The sequence below is a fragment of the Caretta caretta genome, chromosome 14, assembly GCF_965140235.1.
Source record: "Caretta caretta isolate rCarCar2 chromosome 14, rCarCar1.hap1, whole genome shotgun sequence".
In the NCBI taxonomy this organism is placed as follows: Eukaryota; Metazoa; Chordata; order Testudines; family Cheloniidae; genus Caretta; species Caretta caretta.
Window position 1 is genome coordinate 42,109,845 of NC_134219.1, and position 26,222 is coordinate 42,136,066.

Sequence of the window (26,222 nt, forward strand, 5' to 3'; positions counted from 1 at the left end):
AGTATTTTAGAAAAATGTGTCACCCATTCCCCACACTAGATGGAAGACGGTCCCTCCCTTCTGTCCTCAGTACATCTACTGAAGCCACTGCCCTTCACCCTGCCCTTATTAGCAGTAAAAATCTGCTGACTGCTATTTACAGGGGTTAAAAAGGGGCAAAGGGGGCAAAATGGAGCAGGGGGGTGGCCAGGGTCTGAGCAGGGGGTGGAAATTGACTGATGGGGGGTCAAGCAGCTGGAGGCAGCATTAGGAGAGGGGCTAAAAGGCAAAATCAGGGCTGGGGAGGTGGAGCAGGAGTTAAGCTTGGGGTGAGGTGCTGGCAGAGGGTGTCAGAGGGCAAAACCCGGCACAGGCAGGGCCACAGGGGGTAACAGTTACCCCAGTGGGACTGAGACACCAGTGCTTGCAAAAATGGTGGGGGGCAAAGGGGCTTTTTAATTTCCCCTCTCACAGACAGCACCTCTGAGCATGGGCTTCCCAGGGCTGGGTTCTTAAAGGCACAGGCATCCCAATGCCTAGTCAGTGCCGCTCCTCTTGGTCTGATCTAACCCACTGAGGCTACGTCTACACGAGAAAGTTCAAAGCGCTGCCGCGGGTGCCAGTGCTCCTGGTGATCCACCTCGACGAGGGGATTAGCTCCGAGCACCGGGAGCCGAGCCTGTCCACACGAGCGCTTTAAAGAGCTCACACTTGCTGCGCTCAGGGGGGTGATTTTCACCCTCCTGAGCCAGCAAGTTAGAGCACTTTAATTGTCAGTGTAAATAATCCCTGAGACTTAATTCAGTGAAACATTTTACATATATCCCCTCAGAAACAAAGAATCCCTTATCACTGTATCTGATTGCATAGAGTCTCCTCGCAGTTGTCTTGTCTGTTGCTGGGATTCCCTGAATTCCCTGAATTTTTAAATTTAATTTTTTTTCTTCTCAGTTTAGAGCTCACTGAATTTCTGGCCTAGTGTCAAAACTTTTGGAGTCAAGCTACCAATGGGGATTGCATTGTTGCAACTGTTATTTTGTCTCTCAGTCTAGCCCTGAGTGTTTTTCCTCATGCCACTGTGTACAACTTGATTCTCAAATATTGAATAAAGGCAGTATATTAGCTCGTATAATGTCTTTCTCCATGGAAAAAAATATATTGTAATGACTGCCATCATGGGTCAGACCAATAGTCCGCCTAATCTAGTATCCTGTCTTGTGAGAGTGATAGTGATGTGCCCCATGAGGGTTAATGTGTATACAGGGCCTTGTACCATCCAGAAACATATGCAGCTGCGACAGGTCCTACTTTGCTAAAAGAGGCCATCTGATGTAGCTAATTTCTACAGAGAGCAGTTTCTCACACCACAGGTACGTTTTCCCTCAGTTCTATTCCTCTTAATTTCTCCTCAGCACAATGACTCCTGTCTGCATTGTCTCTCTCCCAGCAGGTGATGAGAGAGTGAGTGAGAAGAAGGAGGGGAATCAACATCAGGAAATTCCTGGGCACGGGGAACCATAGGGGATTTTTGTGGGAAGAGCTGAAGGGAATTTTTCCCAGTGCTTGGCACAGGGAGAAGCCTGGGGAAATTGGCAGAGGTCAAAGAGGCTGCTGGGAAACCACTCAAGGGAGCAACTGGATGGATCTATTATATGTGGGGAAGGACACAGGGATCCCACAGCCCGGCAGACAACCCCCAAGGAAGACAAACGCTATGAATGCCTCGGTTATGGGAAAGGATTCATTCTGAGACCGGCGCTTCTTATGCTTCAGGCAATAAATACTGGAGAGAAAACACTTCAATGCTTGGACTGTGGGGAAAACTTCAATAAGCGCTCAGATCTTAATAACCATGGGAGAAGCCACATGGGAGAGAAACCCTCTGGGTGTCTTGAGAGCAGGAATTCTTTGAATTGGAAGTCAGCACTGATTACACATCAGCTAATCCACAGAGGAGAGAGACCCCACAAGTGCTTAGACTGTGGGAAAAAATTCGTTCGAAGGTCAGGCCTAATTAAACATCAGAAAATCCACACAGGAGAGAGACCCCATCAGTGTTTAGACTGTGGGAAAACTTTCATACAGAGGTCAGACCTTGTTAAACATCAAGCAGTCCACACTGGAGAGAGACCCCATAAGTGCTTAGAGTGTGGAAAAAGTTTCACAGAAAGGCCAACCCTTCTTAAACATCAGGTAATCCACACAGGAGAGAGACCCCATAAGTGCTTGGACTGTGGGAAAAGTTTCACATGGCGATCAGCCCTGGTTACACATCAGAGAATACACACGGGAGAGAGACCCCATAAGTGCTTAGACTGTGGGAAAAGTTTTATACAGAGGTCAAATCTACTTAATCATCAGGCAATCCACACTGGAGAGAGACCTCATAAGTGCTTAAACTGTGGAAAAAGTTTCACAGAAAGATCAACCCTTCTTAAACATCAGGTAATCCACACAGGAGAGAGACCCCACAAGTGCTTAGACTGTGGGAAAAAATTCATATGGAGGTCAGGCCTAATTAAACATCAGAAAATCCACACAGGAGAGAGACCCCATAAGTGCTTAGAATGTGGGAAAAGTTTCATACAGAGGTCAGACCTTGTTAAACATCAAGCAGTCCACACCGGAGAGAAACCCCATAAGTGCTTAGACTATGGAAAAAGTTTCACAGAAAGGCCAACCCTTCTTAAACATCAGGTAATCCACACAGGAGAGAGACCCCATAAGTGCTTGGACTGTGGGAAAAGTTTCACATGGAGATCAGCCCTGGTGACACATCAGAGAATACACACAGGAGAGAGACCCTATAAGTGCTTAGACTGTGGGAAAAGTTTCATACAGAGGTCAAACCTACTTAATCATCAGGCAACCCACTCAGGAGAGAGACCTCATAAGTGCTTAGATTGTGGAAAAAGTTTCACAGAAAGGTCAACCCATCTTAAACATCAGCTAATCCACACAGGAGAGAGACCCCACAAGTGCTTAGACTCTGGGAAAAAATTGGTACGGAGATTTGGCCTAACTAAACATCAGAAAATCGACACAACAGATACCCCATCAGTGCTTAGACTGTGGGAAAAGTTTCATACAGAGGTCCCACCTTGTTAAACATCAAGCAATCCATACAAGATGGAGACCATAATACCATAAGACTCTGGGAAAGGTTTCAGAAACAGATCAGCCCTTCTAAACAACAGGCAGTCCACGCACGAGAGAGACCCCCGTAAGTGCTTTGACTTTGGAAAAATGTTTCAAATAGATGTTATCCCTTGTTTTACATCAGAGAATCCACACACAGGAGTAACCCCATAACTGCTTAGCCTGTGAAAGACCTTTGAAATGGAAGTCAGAACTTGTTTCAAATTAGGCAATCCACACAGGAGAGAGACCCCATAAATGTTTGGATCATGTGAAAAGTTTCACACAAAGATCAAATCTTATAACACTCAGAGGATCCACACAGGAGAGAGACCCCATCAGATCTGACTGGAAGAAGATAGTAGGGCTGTTGATTAATTGCTGTTAACTCGTGTGATTAATTCAAAAAAATCCATTGTGGTTAGAAAAATTAATCTCAGTGAATCACATTGTTAAACAATAGAATACCAGTTGAAATTTGTTAAATGTTTTTGGATGTTTTTCTATGTTTTCATATCTATTGATTTCTCTCACAACAAAGAATAGAAAGTGTACAGTGCTCACTTTATATTATTTTTGATTTCAAATATTTGTACTGCAAACATGCAAAACAAAAATAGCATTTTTCAGTTCCCCTCATACAAGTGCTGTCGTGCAATCTCTTTATCAGGAAAGTGTAACTTAGAAACATAGATGATTTTAATTATATAAGTGAACTGAAAAATAAAGCAATTATTTTTAAAGTTTAAATAGTTTAAAGCCTAGAAGTCCACTCAGTGCTACTTCTTTTTCTGCCACTCGCTAAGACAAACAAGTTTGTTTACATTTACGGGAGCGAATGCTGCCTGCTTCTAATTTATGATGTCACCGGAAAGTGTGAGAAGGCGTTCCCATGGCATGTTTGTAGCTGGCAGCACAGGTATTTAAGTGCAAGATATGCTAAACATGCCTATGTCCCTTCGGCCACCATTTCAGTGGAGGATGCTCATTTAAAAAAAATAATGAATTAATTAAATTTGTGACTGAACTCCTTGAAGGAGACTTGTATGTCCCCTGTCCTGTTTTACACACGTTCTGCCAAATATGTCATCATATCGAAGTCACGGAGAATGACCTAGCACATGGGGGGACACTTTCACTGCAGATTTGACAAAACGCAAAGAAAGTAACTATCTGAGATTTCGAAAGATAGCTACAGCACTCGGCCCAAGGTTTAAGAATCTGAAGTGTCTTCCAAAATCTGAGAGGGACGAGGTGTGGAGCATGCTTCCAGAAGTCTTAAAAGAGGAACACGCTGATTGGGAAACTGCAGAACCCGAACCACCAAAATAGAAAATCAACTTTCTGGTGGTGGCATCTGACTCAGTTGAAGAAAATGAGCACGTGTCGGTCTGGTCTGCTTCGGATCGTTATTGATTAGAACCCGTCATTAGCATGGAGGCATGTCCTCTGGAATGGTGGTTCCAGCAGGAAGGGACCTAGGACCCTTTAGAGCATCTGGCACGTAAATATCTTGTGACGCCGGCTGCAACAGTGTCACGTGAACGCCTATTTTCACTTTCAGGTGACCTTGTAAACAAGAAGCGGGCAGCGTGATCTCCTGCACATTGTAACCAAACTTGTTCTTCTGAGTGACTGGCCGAACAAGCAGTAGGATTGAGTGGAGTTGTAGGCTCCAAAGTTTTACATTTGAATGCAGTTATTTTTTGTACATAATTCTACATTTGTAAGTTCAACTTTCATGATAAAGAGATTGCATACAGTAGTTGCAGTTGGTGGATTGAAAAATACTATTTCTTTTGTTTTTTACAGTGCAAGTATTTGTAATAAAAAATATAAAGTGATCACCGTACACTTCGTATTCTGTAAAAACAACAAGGAGTCCTTGTGGCACCTTAGAGACTAACACATTTCTTTGGGCATAAACTTTTGTGAGCTATAACCCATCATCAGATGCATGGAGTGTATTCTGTGTTGCAGTTGAAATCAATATATTTGAAAATGTATAAAACATCCAAAATATTTAAATAAATGGTATTTTATTATTGTTTAAGAGCACGGTTAATCACGATTAATTTTTTTAATCACTTGACAGCCCTAGAACATAGTAATTGTAGTAGTCTATGTTAATCTGTAACGAGATATAGATTAACAGTATAACCAAAGGGTTTCTGTCGACGACTGTATTTTGTTAATTCAGAAGTCAAAAGGAAATATTAACATTTAAATGAAACTTGGGTGTAATAATGTCATTGTATATATATCTCTTTTTAAAGTTTGTGGTAAACTGTCTATGAACTGCTTTATAGATAATTACCTTATATTAATCCATGTAGTTTTATTACCTGTGATGTTTGGGAAATAGGAGGTTACTTCCAAAACCTATTGTTCACCCAAGGACTGCCTGCTGTCGAGAGGCTGCAAAAACTTCTATATAAACTCTTGGGACCTGATCCTTTTATCTCAGATCTTCTTAAGCTTTCTTCAGGGGGAGTTCGAGTCGTAAGACTGAGATCTCCAGTCCTCTCTGGACCGCCCTGATATTGAACATTTGGACATTGGACTAGAACGTGATGAAATGATTCTGAAAAGGACTCTTTTCAATTATAACGTGTCATCTCTATGGTGAAACTGACCTATGGACTCTATTCGCATTTGTATGTCTAATGATCTTTTAGCCAATACTGCCTTTTCTTCTTTTAATAAATCGTACTTTAGTTAACAAGAATTGGCTGTAAGCGTGGACTTGGGTAAGAACTGAAGTATTCATTAACTTGGTGGGTAACATGTCTGATCCTTTGGGATTGGTAGAATTCTTTATATGATGAAGGTTTTCAGGAATCCCCATCAGAATCTCAGAGGACATTTTCCCACATCAGGTATCGTTAAAGACCTTCCTCTGTTCCTCTGTATTTTGTTACAGCATCTCCCATACCATGAACGGTTTACAGAGCTGAATGATACCTCATGCCTGTGCCAGGTAACTTTCAGTGAAATTAGCCTGAAATTAAAATCCAAAGTTATTACCCATTAAACTTGACAGCAGTTCCCTCCCTTGTACTCCTGTGCAGCCTCCTCTGGGAACCACCGTGTGAGCTTGGAGAGCCCGGGACAGATGGCAAACTACACAGATCGAAGTTTATCCTCTTCACAGAAGTTTTGGAGCCTCCTGGTGTTCCCCACACACCCCGTCCTCTCCTGCTCCTTTTGCTGCCTGTAAACTCAGCCGCTTGGTGATTTCTACCATGTTTGCCAGCTGCCTGTTCAGCCTGATGTTTCTGTGTTGCTCAGTTCCTGAGGGCAGGAGACGGCTGTATCGGATCCCTCCCAGCACTGGCTGATGTGCCGACACACCAGAGTGACAGCTTCTGTGAACTACTGCAGACAGACGGGACATGTAGCTTCCTCCTGGAGACTTTCCAGGGGGTTCTCTGTGGCCATGGCTCCCTCTGGACCATTTAGTGAAAAATGTACCACTAGGGCTCTGGTCTTGCAATGAGAGGCATCCCCCTGTGAGGATGAGCTCTGGAAGGGATTACCTAGGGAGGTGGCGGAATCTCCTTCCTTAGAGGTTTTTAAGGTCAGGCTTGACAAAGCCCTGGCTGGGATGACTTAGTTGGGGATTGGTCCTGCTTTGAGCAGGGGGTTGGACGAGATGACCTCCTGAGGTCCCTTCCAACCCTGATCTTCTACGATTCTATGAGCCTGCAGGAGCAGGATTTGTGTGTCTAAGGCGGGATAGTCAGGCTTGGTAGAATTCTTTTTTTTTTTTAATATATATTTTTAAGCAATTTTATATTTATTGATTTAAACATTCACAGTTGCACAAAAATCTGGGTTTTTAGCATTTCATTCCAATTGTCCTCCATTTAAATGTTCACAGTGGTGGGAGATTTAGGGCGGGATCAGACAATATTTGGGTCAGACAATAACTATGTAATGACAGTAGAGACAGATTCCAAAAGTTAAAGCTTCACAACCATTAAAATAGAGAATGTCAACATCACATATCCAAATATGCAAAGTAAATATTCTTAAATCAATGTCTAATAACTTCTCAGGAAGCATTGTTCTTACTGTGCCTATTGGTAAATTTCAGTTATTAGCAGTGGGAGTAGTTTTTCCTGGTTTTTGTGTGTAGAGTGAAATCAACATTTACAGACATCAACCAATAAAGTCTAATCCTTCGAAGTCTAGTGATATGAAATTCACAGGAGAAAACCTAGGTTAAGCTGAGATCAATGTTTCAAAGGCCTGATTCTCATGTACACTAAGGCAGCTCTGGCTCAGTGTAAAGAAGCTGCGGTGTTACCGGCACTCAAGATTTTCTAATGAGGTTCATTGTATTTGTTGTGTTTGTTAAAGCCCCAGCTCCTAGAAGCATGTGATGAGGAGAGACTCTTGGCTTTCCTTTCCTAAACAAAGGAAGTTTCTAGCTTTCTTGATTGCAGAGAAAAACTTGAAAATATGATCTGAGTGCAGCCTAAAGGTCTGAGAAACCAGAAGGCAAATAGAAAGAATTCAACATATATTATTATGTGTATGTTTCATAAAAGGCAATCACATCAATTGTTAAGTTAACAAAAGTTAACTGATTGTTAACTGAGAAGCCCAGGCCAAAAAGTTTCCCTGCCCCTGTCCTAAGGGAAACCTGTTTTCCACCTGCCCTCTGCGGGGGCTGGGGGCTGGCGCTGGAGGAATGGAAAGTTGCCAAGCAGAAGACAGACACCAAGGTGTGATGCTGGAGGAGGGCTTGCACCTTGTTCTCTGTGTATCGCCGGCAGTTATACGTTATTGCACGGCTCCTTCTAAGCCAGCACACTGATTGTTAACTGAGAAGCATTACAGAGAACACAGAATTAAAAAAACCCATCAGGTTAAACTCAGATTCCTGGGTGTGCTTAAGTACCTAAGATGATCTTACGGAAAGGAGTTTGGCGCTGTTGTGTTCACAGCAGACAGATAGAGAAGTTATGTCTTAGAATTCAGAACACACAAGAAATCAAAATAGGGTATGTCTACACTACGGAATACGGTCGAATTTATAGAAGTCGGTTTTTTAGAAATCGGTTTTATATATTCGAGTGTGTGTGTCCCCACAGAAAATGCTCTAAGTGCATTAAGTGCATTAACTCGGCGGAGCGCTTCCACAGTACCGAGGCTAGAGTCGACTTCCGGAGCGTTGCACTGTGGGTAGCTATCCCACAGTTCCCGCAGTCTCCGCTGCCCATTGGAATTCTGGGTTGAGATCCCAATGCCTGATGGGGCTAAAACATTGTCGCGGGTGGTTCTGGGTACATATCGTCAGGCCCCCGTTCCCTCCCTCCCTCCGTGAAAGCAAGGGCAGACAATCATTTCGCGCCTTTTTTCCTGAGTTACCTGTGCAGACGCCATACCACTGCAAGCATGGAGCCCGCTCAGGTAACCGTCACCCTATGTCTCCTGGGTGCTGGCAGACGCGGTACGGCATTGCTACACAGTAGCAGCAACCCCTTGCCTTGTGGCAGCAGACGGTACAGTACGACTGGTAGCCGTCATCCTCATGTCCGAGGTGCTCCTGGCCACGTCGGCTGGGAGCGCCTGGGCAGACATGGGCGCAGGGACTAAATTTGGAGTGACTTGAGCAGGTCATTCTCTTTAGTCCTGCAGTCAGTCCTATTGAACCGTCTTATGGTGAGCGGGCAGGCGATACGGACTGCTAGCAGTCGTACTATACCATCTTCTGCCGAGCAGCCATGAGATGTGGATGGCATGCAGTCCTTCTGCACCGTCTGCTGCCAGCCAAAGATGTAAAAGATAGATGGAGTGGGTCAAAACAAGAAATAGACCAGATTTGTTTTGTACTCATTTGCCTCCTCCCCTGTCTAGGGGACTCATTCCTCTAGGTCACACTGCAGTCACTCACAGAGAAGGTGCAGCGAGGTAAATCTAGCCATGTATCAATCAGAGGCCAGGCTAACCTCCTTGTTCCAATAAGAAAGATAACTTAGGTGCACCATTTCTTATTGGAACCCTCCGTGAAGTCCTGCCTGAAATACTCCTTGATGTACAGGCACCCCCTTTGTTGATTTTAGCTCCCTGAAGCCAACCCTGTAAGCCGTGTCGTCAGTCGCCCCTCCCTCCGTCAGAGCAACGGCAGACAATCGTTCCGCGCCTTTTTTCTGTGCGGACGCCATACCAAGGCAAGCATGGAGGCCGCTCAGCTCACTTTGGCAATTAGGAGCACATTAAACACCACACGCATTATCCAGCAGTATATGCAGCACCAGAACCTGGCAAAGCGATACCGGGCGAGGAGGCGACGTCAGCGCGGTCCCGTGAGTGATCAGGACATGGACACAGATTTCTCTGAAAGCATGGGCCCTGCCAATGCATGCATCATGGTGCTAATGGGGCAGGTTCATGCTGTGGAACGCCGATTCTGGGCTTGGGAAACAAGCACAGACTGGTGGGACCGCATAGTGTTGCGGGTCTGGGACGATTCCCAGTGGCTGCGAAACTTTCGCATGCGTAAGGGCACTTTCATGGAACTTTGTGACTTGCTTTCCCCTGCCCTGAGGCGCATGAATACCAAGATGAGAGCAGCCCTCACAGTTGAGAAGCGAGTGGCGATAGCCCTGTGGAAGCTTGCAACGCCAGACAGCTACCGGTCAGTTGGGAATCAATTTGGAGTGGGCAAATCTACTGTGGGGGCTGCTGTGATGCAAGTAGCCCACGCAATCAAAGATCTGCTGATATCAAGGGTAGTGACCCTGGGAAATGTGCAGGTCATAGTGGATGGCTTTGCTGCAATGGGATTCCCTAACTGTGGTGGGGCTATAGACGGAACCCATATCCCTATCTTGGCACCGGAGCACCAAGCCGCCGAGTACATAAACCGCAAGGGGTACTTTTCGATAGTGCTGCAAGCTCTGGTGGATCACAAAGGACGTTTCACCAACATTAACGTGGGATGGCCGGGAAAGGTGCATGATGCTTGCATCTTCAGGAACTCTGGTCTGTTTCAAAAGCTGCAGGAAGGGACTTTATTCCCAGACCAGAAAATAACTGTTGGGGATGTTGAAATGCCTATATGTATCCTTGGGGACCCAGCCTACCCCTTAATGCCATGGCTCATGAAGCCGTACACAGGCAGCCTGGACAGTAGTCAGGAGCTGTTCAACTACAGGCTGAGCAAGTGCAGAATGGTGGTAGAATGTGCATTTGGACGTTTAAAGGCGCGCTGGCGCAGTTTACTGACTCGCTTAGACCTCAGCGAAACCAATATTCCCACTGTTATTACTGCTTGCTGTGTGCTCCACAATATCTGTGAGAGTAAGGGGGAGACGTTTATGGCGGGGTGGGAGGTTGAGGCAAATCGCCTGGCTGCTGGTTACGCGCAGCCAGACACCAGGGCGGTTAGAAGAGCACAGGAGGGCGCGGTACGCATCAGAGAAGCTTTGAAAACCAGTTTCATGACTGGCCAGGCTACGGTGTGAAAGTTCTGTTTGTTTCTCCTTGATGAAACCCCCCGCCCCTTGGTTCACTCTACTTCCCTGTAAGCTAACCACCCGCCCCTCCTCCCTTCAATCACCGCTTGCAGAGGCAATAAAGTCACTGTTGCTTCACATTCATGCATTCTTTATTCATTCATCACACAAATAAGGGGATGACTACCAAGGTAGCCCAGGAGGGGTGGTGGAGGAGGGAAGGAAAATGCCACACAGCACTTTAAGCACAGCACTTTAAAAGTTTACAACTTTAAAATTTATTGAATGACAGCCTTCTTTTTTTTGGGCAATCCTCTGTGGTGGAGTGGCTGGTTGGCCGGAGGCCCCCCCACCGCGTTCTTGGGCATCTGGGTGTGGAGGCTATGGAACTTGGGGAGGAGGGCAGTTGGTTACAGAGGGGCAGCAGTGGCAGTCTGTGCTCCAGCTGCCTTTGCTGCAGCTCAACCATACACTGGAGCATACTGGTTTGGTCCTGCAGCAGCCTCAGCATTGAATCCTGCCTCCTCTCATCACGCTGCCGCCACATTTGAGCTTCAGCCCTGTCTTCAGCCCGCCACTTACTCTCTTCAGCCCGCCACCTCTCCTCCCGGTCATTTTGTGCTTTCCTGCACTCTGACATTATTTGCCTCCACGCATTCGTCTGTGCTCTGTCAGTGTGGGAGGACAGCATGAGCTCGGAGAACATTTCATCGCGAGTGCGTTTTTTTTTCTTTCTAAGCTTCACTAGCCTCTGGGAAGGAGAAGATCCTGTGATCATTGAAACACATGCAGCTGGTGGAGAAAAAAAAAGGGACAGCGGTATTTAAAAAGACACATTTTATAAAACAGTGGCTACACTCTTTCAGGGTAAACCTTGCTGTTAACATTACATACATAGCACATGTGCTTTCGTTACAAGGTCGCATTTTGCCTCCTCCCACCGCGTGACTACCCCCTCAACCTTCCCCCCTCCCTGTGGCTAACAGCGGGGAACATTTCTGTTTAGCCACAGGCAAACAGCCCAGCAGGAATGGGCTCCTCTGAGTGTCCCCTGAAGAAAAGCACTCTATTTCAACCAGGTGACCATGAATTATATCTCACTCTCCTGAGGATAACACAGAGAGATAAAGAACGGATGTTGTTTGAATGCCAGCAAACATACACTGCAATGCTTTGTTCTATAATGATTCCCGAGTACGTGTTACTGGCCTGGAGTGGTAAAGTGTCCTACCATGAAGGACGCAATAAGGCTGCCCTCCCCAGAAACCTTTTGCAAAGGCTTTAGGACTACATCTAGGAGAACCGCAAATGCCAGGGCAAAGTAATCCTTTCACATGCTTGCTTTTAAACCATGTATAGTATTTTAAAAGGTACACTCACCAGAGGTCCCTTCTCCGCCTGCTGGGTCCAGGAGGCAGCCTTGGGTGGGTTCGGGGGGTACTGGCTCCAGGTCTAGGGTGAGAAACAGTTCCTGGCTGTCGGGAAAACCGGTTTCTCCGCTTGCTTGCTGTGAGCTATCTACAACCTCCTCCTCCTCATCATCTTCTTCGTCCCCAAAACCTGCTTCCGTATTGCCTCCATCTCCATTGAAGGAGTCAAACAACACGGCTGGGGTAGTGGTGGCTGAACCCCCTAAAATGGCCTGCAGCTCATCACAGAAGTGGCATGTTTGGGGCTCTGACCCAGAGCGGCTGTTCGCCTCTCTGGTTTTCTGGTAGGCTTGCCTCAGCTCCTTCAGTTTCACGTGGCACTGCTTCGGGTCCCTGTTATGGCCTCTGTCCTTCATGCCCTGGGAGATTTTCACAAAGGTTTTGGCATTTCGAAATCTGGAACGGAGTTCTGATAGCACGGATTCCTCTCCCCAAACAGCAATCAGATCCCGTACCTCCCGTTCGGTCCATGCTGGAGCTCTTTTGTGATTCTGGGACTCCATCATGGTCACCTGTGCTGATGAGCTCTGCATGGTCACCTGCAGCTTGCCACGCTGGCCAAACAGGAAATGAGATTCAAAAGTTCGCGGTTCTTTTCCTGTCTACCTGGCCAGTGCATCTGAGTTGAGAGTGCTGTCCAGAGCGGTCACAATGGAGCACTCTGGAATAGCTCCCGGAGGCCAATACCATCGAATTGTGTCCACAGTACCCCAAATTCGAGCCGGCAACGTCGATTTAAGCGCTAATCCACTTGTCAGGGGTGGAGTAAGGAAATCGATTTTAAGAGCCCTTTAAGTCGAAATAAAGGGCTTCATTGTGTGGACGGGTGCAGGTTTACATCGATTTAACACTGCTAAATTCGACCTAAAGTCCTAGTGTAGACCAGGGCATAGAGAGAGAGAAAACCAGGCTGCTCCCTAAACCACAGCCACACAACTCACCCCACCTTGCTCTAAGCTGGCTGTCTGGAAAACACGGTCAGCGTCTGCTCAGTGGAGTGCTGCAGAGCCCCTGTTGCAAGCAGGACCAAAGAACCTCTCCTCACCTATGCTCTTGAAGCAAGAGCTTGCAATTCCAAGGGCCTCAGAACAGCGCAGGTGCCTGCCCACACCTTACAAAGTGACCAGAAGGGGAGCTGGTGCTGCTTACCTCGTAACCGAGTGATTAGTGCACTCCGCTGTGATGTAGGAGTGCTAGGTTCAATTCCCCCATCTTCTGAAGATCGGAAAGCATGTGAGCAGGGATTTTCCAGGTGCATGTTTTAGGCAACAGAACAATTCTCATTCTCACTCCCCCCGAATTTGATGACTCTTTAAGTATTTATTCTCAATGGAACAGCTTCAACAGGAGAGAGTGAGGGAGCCCCACCTGAGAATAGCCCGTAGGTAGGGCATGCTCTTGAGAGGTGTGGGAGGCCCATGTCCAAATCTTTTCTCCTCCCCAGGCAGAGGGGGTATTGAATGCAGGTCTCTGACATCCTGGGTGACTGCTTTAATCAGTGGGCTGAAAACTATAATATGGGCATCTTCCCCACCAGGTCCTCCTTGATTTTAATGGCACCTCTTCCAGGAGAGGTGCTCAGAGCATGCATACCAGATCTGTCCTCACAGGGGTTACAGGCAGGGGAGTTGTGCATACCTTCCCCTGGTGTGTGGATCATGCTGGAGCTTACATGAGAGACAGGCATCCAGATGAGGCATGACGACAACCTAAAACTGGAATTTAGAGGCCTAAATCTGGGGTTTAGGCGCTCAACTACCTGTGTAGACCTGGACCATATTTTCTACTGATAACGTGAACATAAATTCAGAAGCAAAACTTTATTAACATAAAGTAAAACTGCGTCTTTGGTGCCCCCCGCCATTTGTTAAACTTTTGTCACAAACAGTACCCCGAGCTCAGCGCCACCCAAGTCCGGCATCCCAGGCAGTCACCTGGATCACCTGCCCCTACATTTGGACCCGTGAGAAATTCTTCTGCCAGGAAATAGTCGGTAGCAATGATGCTACAAAGCAGGAGCTAGAAGCCTTGTGGTTAAATACACCTCTCCTTTTTGTTCTTTATATTTCCATGCACTTCACAACCCTTATCGCTAGTAAAAAACCACACCCCCACACCAGAGAGGCAACAGACACTTCCACAGCCCCTAGGGGTGCGTGGAGAAGCAGTGTTTGAGAGGGGGTGTGAGCAGCAATGCCAGCTGCACCATGCATCCAGATCAGGTTCTGCAGGTGGGTGCCGGGAGGAGGGGGGGGGGTTACAGGGATTGGCATGAAGGGGGCTCGGTGCGGGGAGCCCACGGGGGCCAACGGCGCCAAAATACAAGTTCACCCAGGGCATCATTTTCCCTAGGGCTGGCCCTGAACATACATGTTGATACAAAGCACTAGGCCCAGTGTGCAGGCTGGATAGTAACATACTACTGTAAGGTCCAGGCTAGCATCATAGTGACCTACACGGCTCTCCTCACTGGTGTTGGGTTCACACAACCAATTTAAGGGGAAACAATCCCACATTAAAGTTCTTCCCCCTCCCATCCCTGGGGTGGCAGGGAGGGAGAGGGAGGAGCTTCCAGGGGCCATAGAGATGAGGTATCCGGCTTTGGGTAGACAGGGGTCCTCCAGGGGCACAGAGATGAGCTAGAAGGCTGGGTAGATGGGAATGGTTCAGGTCATAGGCGCTAGGAGGACTGGGGCTAGAGAAGCCCATTTTTGCTTTCCCATGGGGCTGTTCCCCCTCATGCCTCAGTGGCAGTGGCTGACCCAGGATCCTCAGAGTCCCCTTGGATCACAGAGGACGGTGGCAAAGAGTCTGCACAGTCCCCGGGGGCAGTGAAATTGACCTCTCTGCCTCCCTCACTCAATGCTCTCTATGGTTTGATAGTCCAGAGACTGCACAGAGTTGAGGCCTGATGCAACTTCCAGGGTCATAGAGAAAGCATGACAGAAAGTCCACAGGAGGAGGTCATAGAGCCTATGGTCTAAGGCCAGAGAGGCTGATCTCAGGGCCCCCAGGGGAGGGGGTGGAAGTCAGAAAGAGGCGAGGGGCAGGCAGGGGCGCAGGGGAAGGGGTGGAATGGGAGTGGGGAGGGGACCGAGCAGGGGCAGGAAGAAGTGGGGCGGAGACTTAGGGGAAGGGGTGGAGTGGGGGCAGGGCTGGGGCTGAGGGGGAGTTGTCCCAGGCCCCACAGCCCCCTAGGGATGGCCCTGCCCCTCTTCCCCCGTGTCTCAGGGACACAGTCTGAGCCGGGAATTACCCCCACCACCCAGAGACAGGGTCAGATTCTCGCCCCAGGGACGGAGCCCGGCAGGAAAGTGAAGATCGGGGCCTCGTCACCAGCATCAATAAATGACACCTCCCCCCGGTCACAGTCCAGACAAACCCGGATCCTGCTGGGGACTCAACTCAGGGGCAGAGTGGTCACAGGGGAGGTGAGAGCCCAGAACTGATCCAGCGCATACCCCACAGCCCAGATCCCCTATTTGGGGCATATCTCTCCCTTCCTCCTCACAGACTCTCTGGCCAACCCCACAACCCAGGATCCCTCATCCCCCACCTCCACCTCCCAGCAATGTCTCCCCGAGATGAATCCCTCACAGCCCAGCATAGAGGGCTCAGTGTGAAATCTCTCAGGGTTGTCGGGCAGATGCTGCTGCATTTCTTCCCACTTCCCACTTTTCAAATCCTCAGACAGCACAAGGTTGGGATGAGCCGTGTCTGGATCCAGAGTCACATTCGCTGTGGGGGAGAGAGAATCAGAGAATTTGTGGCAGAGCTCAGCCCTGGGGGAGGCTGGGACCATTTTTCACTCTTCCCAGCAGCCCTGTTCTGGCTGGGACGGGCCTGGATCCCAGGGAGCTGCCTCTGTGCTGGGCACCTGAGACTGAGCAGAGATGTCACTGCAGTTCCCCACTCTGTTTCTCATTTGCCTGAAGAAGCTTCAGCTCCCAGCTTCCCCTGCTGGGCCTTCTCCATTCCCAGCAGCAGAGAAACTGGGGTAAAGGAGGGGGATGTGTCAGCCCTCAGGGCAGAGAGCTCTCAATTTAGTATTAAAGGTTCTGTGAATGTCCATGAGAACCCCATGGTCAGAGTTAAGGGTGTTTGGATGCTGCTCAGGGAGAGTGTTTCTGTTCATCAGCATAGGCATGAACTCAGCACTAAGGTTGGTGTCAGGATCTTTTGTGTGACTTCAGCTCGGGATCTCCTCTGTATTTCATGGTTTCATTGTAGTGCTGGGTGTGTCATGACTGGTGTTGGTTTGGTTGGTAACTTTAGGTGCAGTGTGTTTTCATGGGAATTTTCTTATAATTTAAAGACCGTTTTCACCTGCAACCTCACCCTGTCTTTGTGCTCCTAGGGTTTCCCCTCTTTTTGTCCCCAGTGCAAATGGCAGAGTGTCTGGAGGGGGAAAGGCGAAAAGAGGCGAGATTTCTTGCTTTCATGTTTGTAACAATATCCCCACTCTTAACTGACCTAACTTGGTTTGAATTTTGACAGAGAAACAGAGAGGGACAGGGACACACTCAGATCTTTAATATAAATATAAACAAATCTGAAACCTTCTTTTACCTCTCTCATTCAGGCATCTCACAGCAATGAAATCAACAGCCATTAGGTCTCACAACCACCCTAGGAGATACAATCTGTCAGAGAGATTTCCTTTCCTCTCATCAGCCCCTCCCAACCTCCAGACTCCAGCTGGTTTGTCTCATTCGCCTATTGCCTTTTCTCAGACCCTAGACCCAGATCCTGCAAAGACTTTAGCAGACTTTGGTCCCTTTGTTGCATCCGATGAAGTGAGCTGTACTAACGAAAGCTTATGCTCAAATAAATTGGTTAGTCTCTAAGGTGCCACAAGTACTCCTTTTCTTTTTGCAAATACAGACTAACACGGCTGTTACTCTGAAATTTGGTCCCTTTGACATTAATGGGATGTTAAGAGTTTGCAGGCTCAGGGCTCGTAGTTGTAGGTCCCTTGGGTTTATTCACTCAGCATCTCTACAGAGCTCAGCACAATGGGGCCCTCGTCCTCCATAGAATAATAAAATTGTTTAATAAGTGTTGAGATTGGAGCTGGGAGAGTGTTGGCTCAATGGGCCAAATTCACCCTAATTGGCAGAGAAATAGAGGGGGCAGTTTGCGACTCCCCCAGTCAGTGGCTCCAGAGGCCCGTGCAGACCTTGGCACAGGCAAGGCAAGTCCTGAGATGCAGCCAGAGTAGCATCCCTGTGTCTGTGACCCCCACGGGCTTTGCAAGTTGGGAGAGAAAATCAGGGACTCAAAATTAGGCCATTTTGCTAAATTTGGGCCTCAATGGTGTGACCTTTGTTAACTCATGAATGAATGTGAGACGTCCTGACACCTGGGCACCTGTTACACCAGCTCAATTGCTTTCCTGTCATTCAATAGATATGACCCCCGTGGCCAGAGCCCATCCCCTCCCACAGTCTCAGGGGCTCATCCCACTTTCCCCACCTAGATCCCTTCTCAGCACCTTTGCATTTCCTCAGAATCTCCATTAGGGCAACAGTTTTCTGGGAGAAATTGTTGAGTCTCGCTTCTAGTTCAGGAGAAATCTCCACTGGCTGCTGGAACTTCCCCTTCTCACACCTGGAGAGAAAACTTCACATTTGTACATTTCATTTAGTGACACGTTATAATTTGTTGTTAGTGAAAGCTGCTGCTCTAATGGGCCTGGAGTCAGAGCAGGTGGGACACAGGCTGTGGTCGTGAAATCTTCCCCCAAAGGTCTCATTAATATTCTTCAACTCTGTCCTGGAGAGACCAGCTCTGGGGATAAAAGGAGGCAATTGAGTCTCCGTGGCCAATTCACTCCTTGGCCTCCATGCTCTGAGGGACAGGAGGTTCCCAGGTGAAGTGTTGTAGAAATCTGTCCTCTAGGAACTAGACTGAGACACTAGCTCCCCACTCCCCAGCTCATTCCACACAGGGCTTCAAACAGCCCTCACGTGGGAAAGACTCTTGATCGCTGCTGCCCTGGGCTGAATGGTGTCCAGTACCCCAGCAATGATAGGCCCATATTCCATCCCCACAATCTTGAGGCAGCCACTCCCCCAGCGATGTGACATCTCTAGGAACTACTGGGTCAGTCTTTCCCACTGAATGGAGAATTCCAGAGTCTTCTGTAATATGGTGAGAACCTCAGGATTAAACAGATCAGAAAGATTTCTATCCAAAATGTGACCTTCCCTACACATTTTGCTGTAGAGCCCTTGGGAGATGCAGTGCTAACATCATCACCACCACCACCATCACCAAGCTCTTTCCCAGCATTGTGAAGTGTGAGGGGGAGTGAGAGAGAGCCATGTACCTGCTCAAGGTGCATCTGACATCCTAGAGAAGAGAGAGAGAGAGAGAGAGAGAATGTCAGTCCCACTTGACAGAGGCAGTGGTTCCCAGGGAAGGGATTTTGCAAATATAGGGAACAGAGGCCATGGATTCCCTGAGCTAATGGGGCTTTCCCTTCTCGCATATCTCTGTGTCTTTAATTCTGCAATGACCAGTTGTCATTCACATGTCAGCAATGTATGCGCCAAGTTACAGTGAGATCTCTGACTGCTGGACCCCTGTGCTTATGATTCTGGAGTCCTCCCTTCCCTGTGTGGGGATCTCCAATGTTTCTAACTCAGTCTCACCTGCAGGAATTCACTTGCTGGCTTCTGATACTTCCCCTCCAGCTCACTCATCAGCTCACTGAGATGGGAAATCTCCTCTGAGAGTATGGTGTCATTTTCTTTCTGTATCTTCACTATCTCCTTGTCCAGCTTTTCCAGCCGGGCCAGCAGGAGTCACTCTTATTGCTCCAGGAACTGCCTCAGTTGCTGAAATTCAGAAACAATTTTCTGCCTCTCCTCTTGTGTCTGTTTCTGTAAAGCAACAGGGAAAGGGCTGGTCAGGGACAAGGAAGCAGCCTGGGGTCTTTTATGGAGTGCTGAGTGTGCAGGAGGGAGAATTTCTTTGCAAACCTAAGATTTCTGACACTTGATTCTACCCTGTGGTTACTTGGGAGAGGATTCTCTTACACCTCTTTCATTTCTCCCCAATGTATCTGGAAAGGGATGTTTCCATGTCTGACGTGCTTAGGACGTTGTGTTATCAATGGCCTCTGAGAATGGAGATCCAGAGCAGCAGGAGGCAGGACTCAGCATTACACTGACAGAAGTTCCAAGGGAAAAAAGAAATCAAAGAATTCACCAACCCAAGAAATGACGCAGACACAGGGAAAGTCACAAGGGCTAGAAATTAACTCATTCCCTGACACAAGAGCTTAGATTCTGCACATGAACCTAACACAGAAAATCTAAGATCATGGAGAAATGTACTGATGCCCACATTCACCAAGCCCACAGAGGAATCTGCCTAAAAACAGACCTCTCACCACAAGTCTCAGCAGGTCAGAAACAACAGGCACCTACCAGATACTCCCAGCTTTTCCCCTCTCCAGTCACTTGAAATCCCTGCAGTTTTTCTCTCTCTTCCCTCAAAGTCTTGCAATGGGCCTGATTTTTTTCCTGGAGAAAGAGAAATTATTTGGGAGGTTTCATTCTGAGGGTTCAGAAGGGTGGGTAGGGGGATGTTTTTCCACCCAAACCCAAGGTGACTGTTTGTCCTAATGGATTTATGACATCAGGGGCACCAAGGGAATGAAACCGAACAACGGAAATAGGGAGAGTGTCATATTCCAACTTGTTTCCAATTCAGTCATTTTATAAATTAGAGAGAGACCTCAATTATCTGAGTTTGACTGGTATTTATTCATTCACTAATTAGTAGCACAGCACATAACAGGAAACTGGAGTCACATGGTGGTGAATCAATTAAGGTGGTTTTCAGATTACAGAAGTGATACTAATCCCAGAAACCAACCGGGCTCCAAATATGAGCTGGGATTCTCCAAGGAGCCCAACTCCCAGTTGAATTTCAGCTCTGAAGCCCTGGGGACTGCACTGGTGTGACAGAGCGGGACTAAGTGTTAGGGCAAACTCCCAACTCGCAAATATAGACAGGCCTGCAGCTCTTGTGTTTTAAGCTGCACTGATCATTGAACAGCTTCTGTTCTGTAAAAAGTTCCCTTGTTTCACCAGTGGAAGTTGGGTTTGACAAGGATTCAACTTCTCAGCTTCTGTTTTCTAAACAAAGGATGTTTCTAGCTCTCTTCCTTGCAGAGAAAAACTTTTAAATATCACCCCAGTAGCTCTCCTTCAGCCTCTTCAACTCCTCCCCCTCCTTCCTGTTTCCTGTCCTTTCAGACTCCCAACAGCCAGTGCTCCCAATTCTAATAATTACAAGCAACATCTAAACACCACAAGACACTGGAAAGAAAGCAGTTCTACAACTTTAATTCATTTCACTTTCAATGTCCTAATGCTCCAATGTTTGGGTTTCAAACACTGACCAGGACTCTTGGTCTAAGAAATATTTTCAGTCAGATACAGAGCCTTTAAAAATAAGTTTTAAGTGCTGGAACTAGGGGTACTGGGGATGCAGCACCCCCTGGCTTGAAGTGGTTTCCATCATATACAGGGCCAGCACAGTGGCTACATGATCTCTAGATTATTCTTGGACATGATATTTTTGGAGATCTTTCTGTTTCGTCATGGACTGAACATTTTCACATTATGTGTTGTAACTTGATCTTTCACCCTTAATATAAATGAGCTGATGCTGAGCTACAGGGGTTAAGATGTTTTCCGGAACGAAATATTCTCTAATGTTTCCCTGCAGAAATGTGGAAACAGAAAATGTGGACAGACATTTTAGACTGCAATTGAAATGATTCCACAATTTGCAATTACACGTTGATTCTCCTGATCAGAATCTAGCCTACTGTCGTAAAAAGCAACATTTCCAGGGAAACCCTGATTTTCCTGAAGCCACACTTTCAGATGAGAAACATTTCTGTGTGAAAAATGTCAGCTAGCTGTAATTATGGAGGGCTTTAGCTATGGAGGAATAGAGATCTCTAATAGAGATTGTTCACATTGTTCATGTTTTAAACATAGGTGCCGACTCCGTGGGTGCTCCGGGGCTGGATCACTCACTCAGGGGAAAAAATTAGTGAGTGCTCTGCACCCACTGGCAGCTCCCCGCCCCAGCTCACCTCCACCTCTACTCTGCCACCTCCCCTGAGCGTCCCTTCCCCGCTTCTCCCCCTAGCTCCCAGCGCTTCCTGCTGCAAAACAGCTGTTTCGCGGAGGCAAGTGCTGGGAGGGAGGGAGAGGAGGGGGAACGCGGCGCCCTTGGGGAAGAGGCGGGGCTGGGACAGGGATTTGGGGAAGGGGTCCAATAGGTGCAGGGAGGAGGTGGAGTTGGGGAGGGACTTTGGGGAAGGGGTTGGAATGGGGGTGGGGCAGGGGTGGAGTCAGGGCGGGGAATGGGGGTTGAGCACCCAACAGCGCCGGGAAAAGTTGGTGCCTATGGTTTTAAAGAAAACTATTTGGATTATTGACTAAGTAAATATAAGTATTGCAGAAAGGGATCTAGGGGTCATAGTGGACTACAAGCTAAATATGAGTGAACGTGTGACACTGTTGCAAAAAAAGCAAACATGATTCTGGGATGCATTAACAGGAGTGTTGTGAGCAAGATACAAGAGGCCATTCTACCGTTCTACTCTGCATTGATTAGGCATCAACTGGAGTATTGTCTCCAGTTCTGAGCACCACGTTTCAAGAAAGATGTGGAAAAACTGGAGAAGGTCCAGAGAAGAGCAACAAAAACGATAAAAGGCCTAGAAAACATGAGCTATGAGGGAAGACTGAAAGAATTGGGCTTGTTTAGTTTAGAAAAGAGAAGACTGAGGGGGGACATGATAGCAGTTTTCAAGTATCTAAAAGGGTGTTACAGGGAGAAGGGAGAAAAATTGTTCTCCTTGAGCTCTGATGATAGGACAAGAAGCAATGGACTTAAATTGCAGCAAGGGAGGTTTAGGTTGGACATTAGGAAAACTTCCTAACTGTCAGGGTGGTGAAACACTGGAATAAATTGCCTAGGGAGGTTGTGGAATCCCCATCACTGGAGATATTTAAGAACAGGTTGGATAGACATCTACCAGGGATGATCTAGATGGTGCTTGGTCCTGCTGTGAGGGCAGGGGACTGGACTTGATGATCTCTCAAGGTTGTTATGCCAAGAAAACTACACAGGATCATTTCAGGGGACAAGACAAGAAAATGCCATGTTTATTATGATAACACAATTTGATTTATAACCAATAACTAATATCTTGGGTTCGATGCCTGTGACGGCTAACTGGCCAGGAAAGCCGGGCACAAGGAAGAGCTGGGTCTCCGTTGGGCATGCACCGATGCCCTTCCATGTTGGCTGCAGAATGGTACCCTCCCCAAAGTCTTCCATCTCATCCATCCTTTTTTGTAGGCTTTAGTTTCAATCTAGAGTCTATAGGTCTTGCTGTGTCACGCTGCCTCTGGGTTTGGTGTGATTGATCACCCGTCAATTGCAGACATGACTTTCAGCCTAGGACCTGGCTCTGATGTTTCTTCAATTGTACTTTTGTTCTTTTCTTTTGAGGGTGGACTCCTCTTACTTTGTCAGGGCTGTTGTCCGCATCTTCAGCCACTGGGTGTTTACACTTTATTTTATCAGGACAGGCTGGGGCTGGAGGTTGATTCCACCATCCATACATACCTCATTCACACATCTAAACTAAACTAATAAGATTACATTAGGCTTTTGCAAAATGGAGTAAGCATTTTTAAAATGGAGTTTGGGACAAGTTAAAATGGAGTTTGAGTTACAATATGGACAAGTGTAAGAAATGGCAAACAGTGAGCAGAAGTTACAATGTTGAAAGAGTTCAAGTTTCAGTGATTTAAGCAGCAATTGGATTGAAAGTGAAACTCAATTAGCCAGTTTCTGGGGTAACCGATTTTATGAATGAATGTTGCAATGCCAGACAGCTACCGGTAAGTCGGAAATCAATTTGGAGTGGGCAAATCTACTGTGGGGGTTGCTGAGATGCAAGTAGCCAACATAATCATTGAGCTGCTGCTATCAAAGGTAGTGACTCTGGGAAATGTGCAGGTCACACGAGATGGCTTTGCTGCAATGGGATTCCCTAACTGTGGTGGGGCTATATACGGAACGCATATCCCTATCTTGGGACCGGACCACCAGGGCAGCCAGTACATAAACTGCAAGGGGTACTTTTCAATGGTGCTGCAAGCACTGGTGGATCACAAGGGACATTTCACTAACATCAACGTGGGATGGCCAGGAAAGGTTCATGATGCTCGTGTCTTCAGGAACTCTGATCTGTTTCAATGGCTGCAGGAAGGGATTTACTTCCCAGACCAGAAAATAACTGTTGGGGATGTTGAAATGCCTACAGTTATCCTTGGGGATCCAGGCTACCCCTTAATGCCCTGGCTCATGAAACCGTACACAGGCACCTTGGACAGTAGTCAGGAGCTGTTCAACTATAGGCTGAGCAAGTGCAGAATGGTGGTAGAGTGTGCATTTGGATGTTTAAAGGGTCGCTGGCGCAGTTTACTGACTCGCTCAGACCTCAGCGAAACCAATATTCCCATTGTTATTGCTGCTTGCTGTGTGCTCCACAATCTCTGTGAGAGTAAAGGGGGAGACGTTTATGGCAGGGTGGGAGGTTGAGGCCAATCGCCTGGCCGCTGAATACGCGCAGCCAGACACCAGGGAGGTTAGAAGAGCACAGCAGGAAGTGGTGCACATGAGAGAAGCTTTGAAAACCAGTTTCATGACTGGCCAGGGTACCGTGTGACACTTCTGTTTGTTTCTCCTTGATGAAAACCCGCCCCCTTGGTTGCCTCTAAATTCCCTGTTAGCCACCCACCCTTCCCCCTTCGATCACAGCTTGCTTGCAAGGGAAATAAAGTCATTATCATTTAAAAAACATGTATTCTTTATTAATTGATTATAAAAATAGGGAGATAACTCACAAGGTAGCTCAGGTGAGGTGTGGGAAGAAGGCAGGAGGGAAGGAAAAGACCACTTTAAAACTTCTTGAATGACAGCCTTCTGTTGCTTGGGCTGTCCACTGGGGTGAAGTGGTTGGGTGCCCGGAGCCTCCCCACCTCCCTCCCCCCATGTTCTTGGGCGTCTGGGTGAGGAGGCTATGGAACTTGGGGAGGAGGGAGGGCAATTAAACAGTGGCTGCAGCGGCAGTCTGTGATCCTGCTGCCGTTCATGAACCTCCACCAGAGGCCGGAGGATGTCCGTTTGATACTGCAGTAGCCCCAGCATTGCCTCATGCCTCCTCTGATCTTCCTGCCACCACCTCTCCTCACGTTCATCGGCCACTTTCCTGTACTCTGCTATTGTGTCCCTCCACACATTCTGCTGAGCTCTGTCAGTGCCAGACGACTGCATGAGCTCAGAGAACATTTCATAGCGCATGCATTTTTTTCGCCGCCTTATCTGAGATAGCCTTTGGGACGGAGGAGGGAGGCTTGAAACATTGGCAGCTGCTGGAGTGAAAAAAAGGGAGTGAAGTATTTTAAAAGATACATTTTACAGAACAATGGCTATACTCTTCCACGGTGAACTAAACTATTCACATTACATAGCACATGTGATTTTGGTACGAGGTCGCATTTTGCATCTTATATTGAGTGCCTGCAGCTTTGGTGTTAGAGATCACACACGCAGTGCCGGGCAACAGAATTCGGCTTGCAGGCGGCCATGGTAAGCCATAGTTTTTCGGCTTCTGCAACCTTCATAACAGCAGCGCCCTCCTCTCCCATACCAAGCAAAGCAGGTTGAGTTGGCCATTTAGTGCTGCGGTTTTCCTGTTAACATGCAGCAGCAAAAACCAAACTAACCCGCCCCGCCATTCAATTTTCTGGGATGATTGCTTTATCTCTCCCCCCACTGTGTGGCTGGTATCAGGGAAGATCCCTGCTAGCCAAACATGAACAGCTCAGCGCCAAAGCTCCCCCCCACCTCCACCGCGTGGCTAACTGTGGGGAGGATTTCCTTTCAGCCACAGGCAAACAGCCCAGTAGGAATGGCCACCTCTCAATGTCGCCTTAATTAAATTCCCCTATTTCAACTAGGTTACCATGAATGATATCACTCTCCTGAGGATAACACAGAGAGATAAAGAATGGATGTTGCTTGAATGCCAGCAAACACCGGGACCATACGCTGCCAGGCTTTGTCATGCAATGATACCAGATTACTTGCTACTAGCATGGCGTGGTAAAGTGTCCTACCATGGAGGACGGAATAAGGCTGCTCTCCCCAGAAACCTTCTGCAAAGGCTTTTAGAGTACCTCCAGGAGAGCTTCATGGAGACGTCTCTGGAGGATTTCCACTCCATCCCCAGACACGTTAACAGACTTTTCCAGGAGCAATACTGGCCACGAATGCATCCCGCGTCCTCAGGGCTACTTAATCATTAAAAAACACTTGCTTTTATAACATGTATTATATTTAAAAGGGTACACTCACCAGAGGTCCCTTCTCCGGCTTGGTTGGGTTGGGAGGGTATTTCAGTCAGGGTGATAAAAAGATCCTGGCTGTCGGGGAGAATGGTGTGCTGTGTGCTCTCCTTAAGCTCGTCCTCCTCCTCCTCATCTTCCCCATCTGAAAAATCCTCAGGCATGGAGGAGAGTACCCCATCATTGGAGTCCACGGACAGGGGTGGGGTAGTGGTGGCGGCTCCCCCTAGAATTGCATGCAGCTCAGCGTAGAAGCGGCATGTCTGGGGCTCTGTCCCGGAGCGTCTGTTTGATTCTTTGGTTTTCTGGTACGCTTGTCTGAGCTCCTTAAGTTTCACGCGGCACTGTGTTGCGTCCCTGCTGTAGCCTCTGTCCCTCATGGCCTCGGAGATTTTTTGAAATGTTTTGGCATTTCGTCTTTTGGAACATTGTTCTGATAGCACGGATTCCTCTCCCCATACAGCGATCAGATCCAGTCCCTCCCATTCGGTCCATGCTGGAGCTCTTTTTCAATTCTGAGACTGCATGGTCACCTGTGCTGATGAACTCGCCTGGGGCGAACAGGAAATGAGTTACAAAAGTTCCTGGGGCTTTTCCTGTACACCTGGCCAGTGCATCCGAGTTCAGAGTGCTGTCCAGAACGGTCACAGTGGTGCACTGTGGGATAGCTCCCAGAGGCCAATACCTTTGAATTGCGTCCACACTAACCCTAATTCGAAACAGCGATGTCGATTTCAGCGCTAATCCCC

General features: G+C 47.6%; 1 protein-coding gene, 1 long non-coding RNA gene and 1 pseudogene across 2 annotated transcripts; 1 reads left to right on the forward strand and 2 right to left on the reverse strand.

Annotated features, from left to right (window-relative positions):
- Window positions 1-1,421: 1,421 nt before the first annotated feature.
- On the forward strand, window positions 1,422-5,845 carry LOC142069255 (uncharacterized). Its single transcript, XM_075119861.1, is given in 2 exon segments — window positions 1,422-3,029; window positions 3,031-5,845. Coding segments are annotated over 2 exon segments (1,377 nt in total). The 5' UTR covers window positions 1,422-1,743; the 3' UTR covers window positions 3,122-5,845.
- Window positions 5,846-15,293: 9,448 nt separating this feature from the next.
- LOC142069256 (zinc finger protein RFP-like) overlaps window positions 15,294-26,222 on the reverse strand; it is a 137,270-nt pseudogene continuing 126,341 nt past the window's right edge.
- On the reverse strand, window positions 23,916-25,799 carry LOC142069270 (uncharacterized). The gene is made up of 2 exons (XR_012665043.1): window positions 25,484-25,799; window positions 23,916-24,495 (listed from the first exon to the last, which is right to left on the reverse strand). It is a non-coding gene; the product is annotated as an uncharacterized LOC142069270 (long non-coding RNA).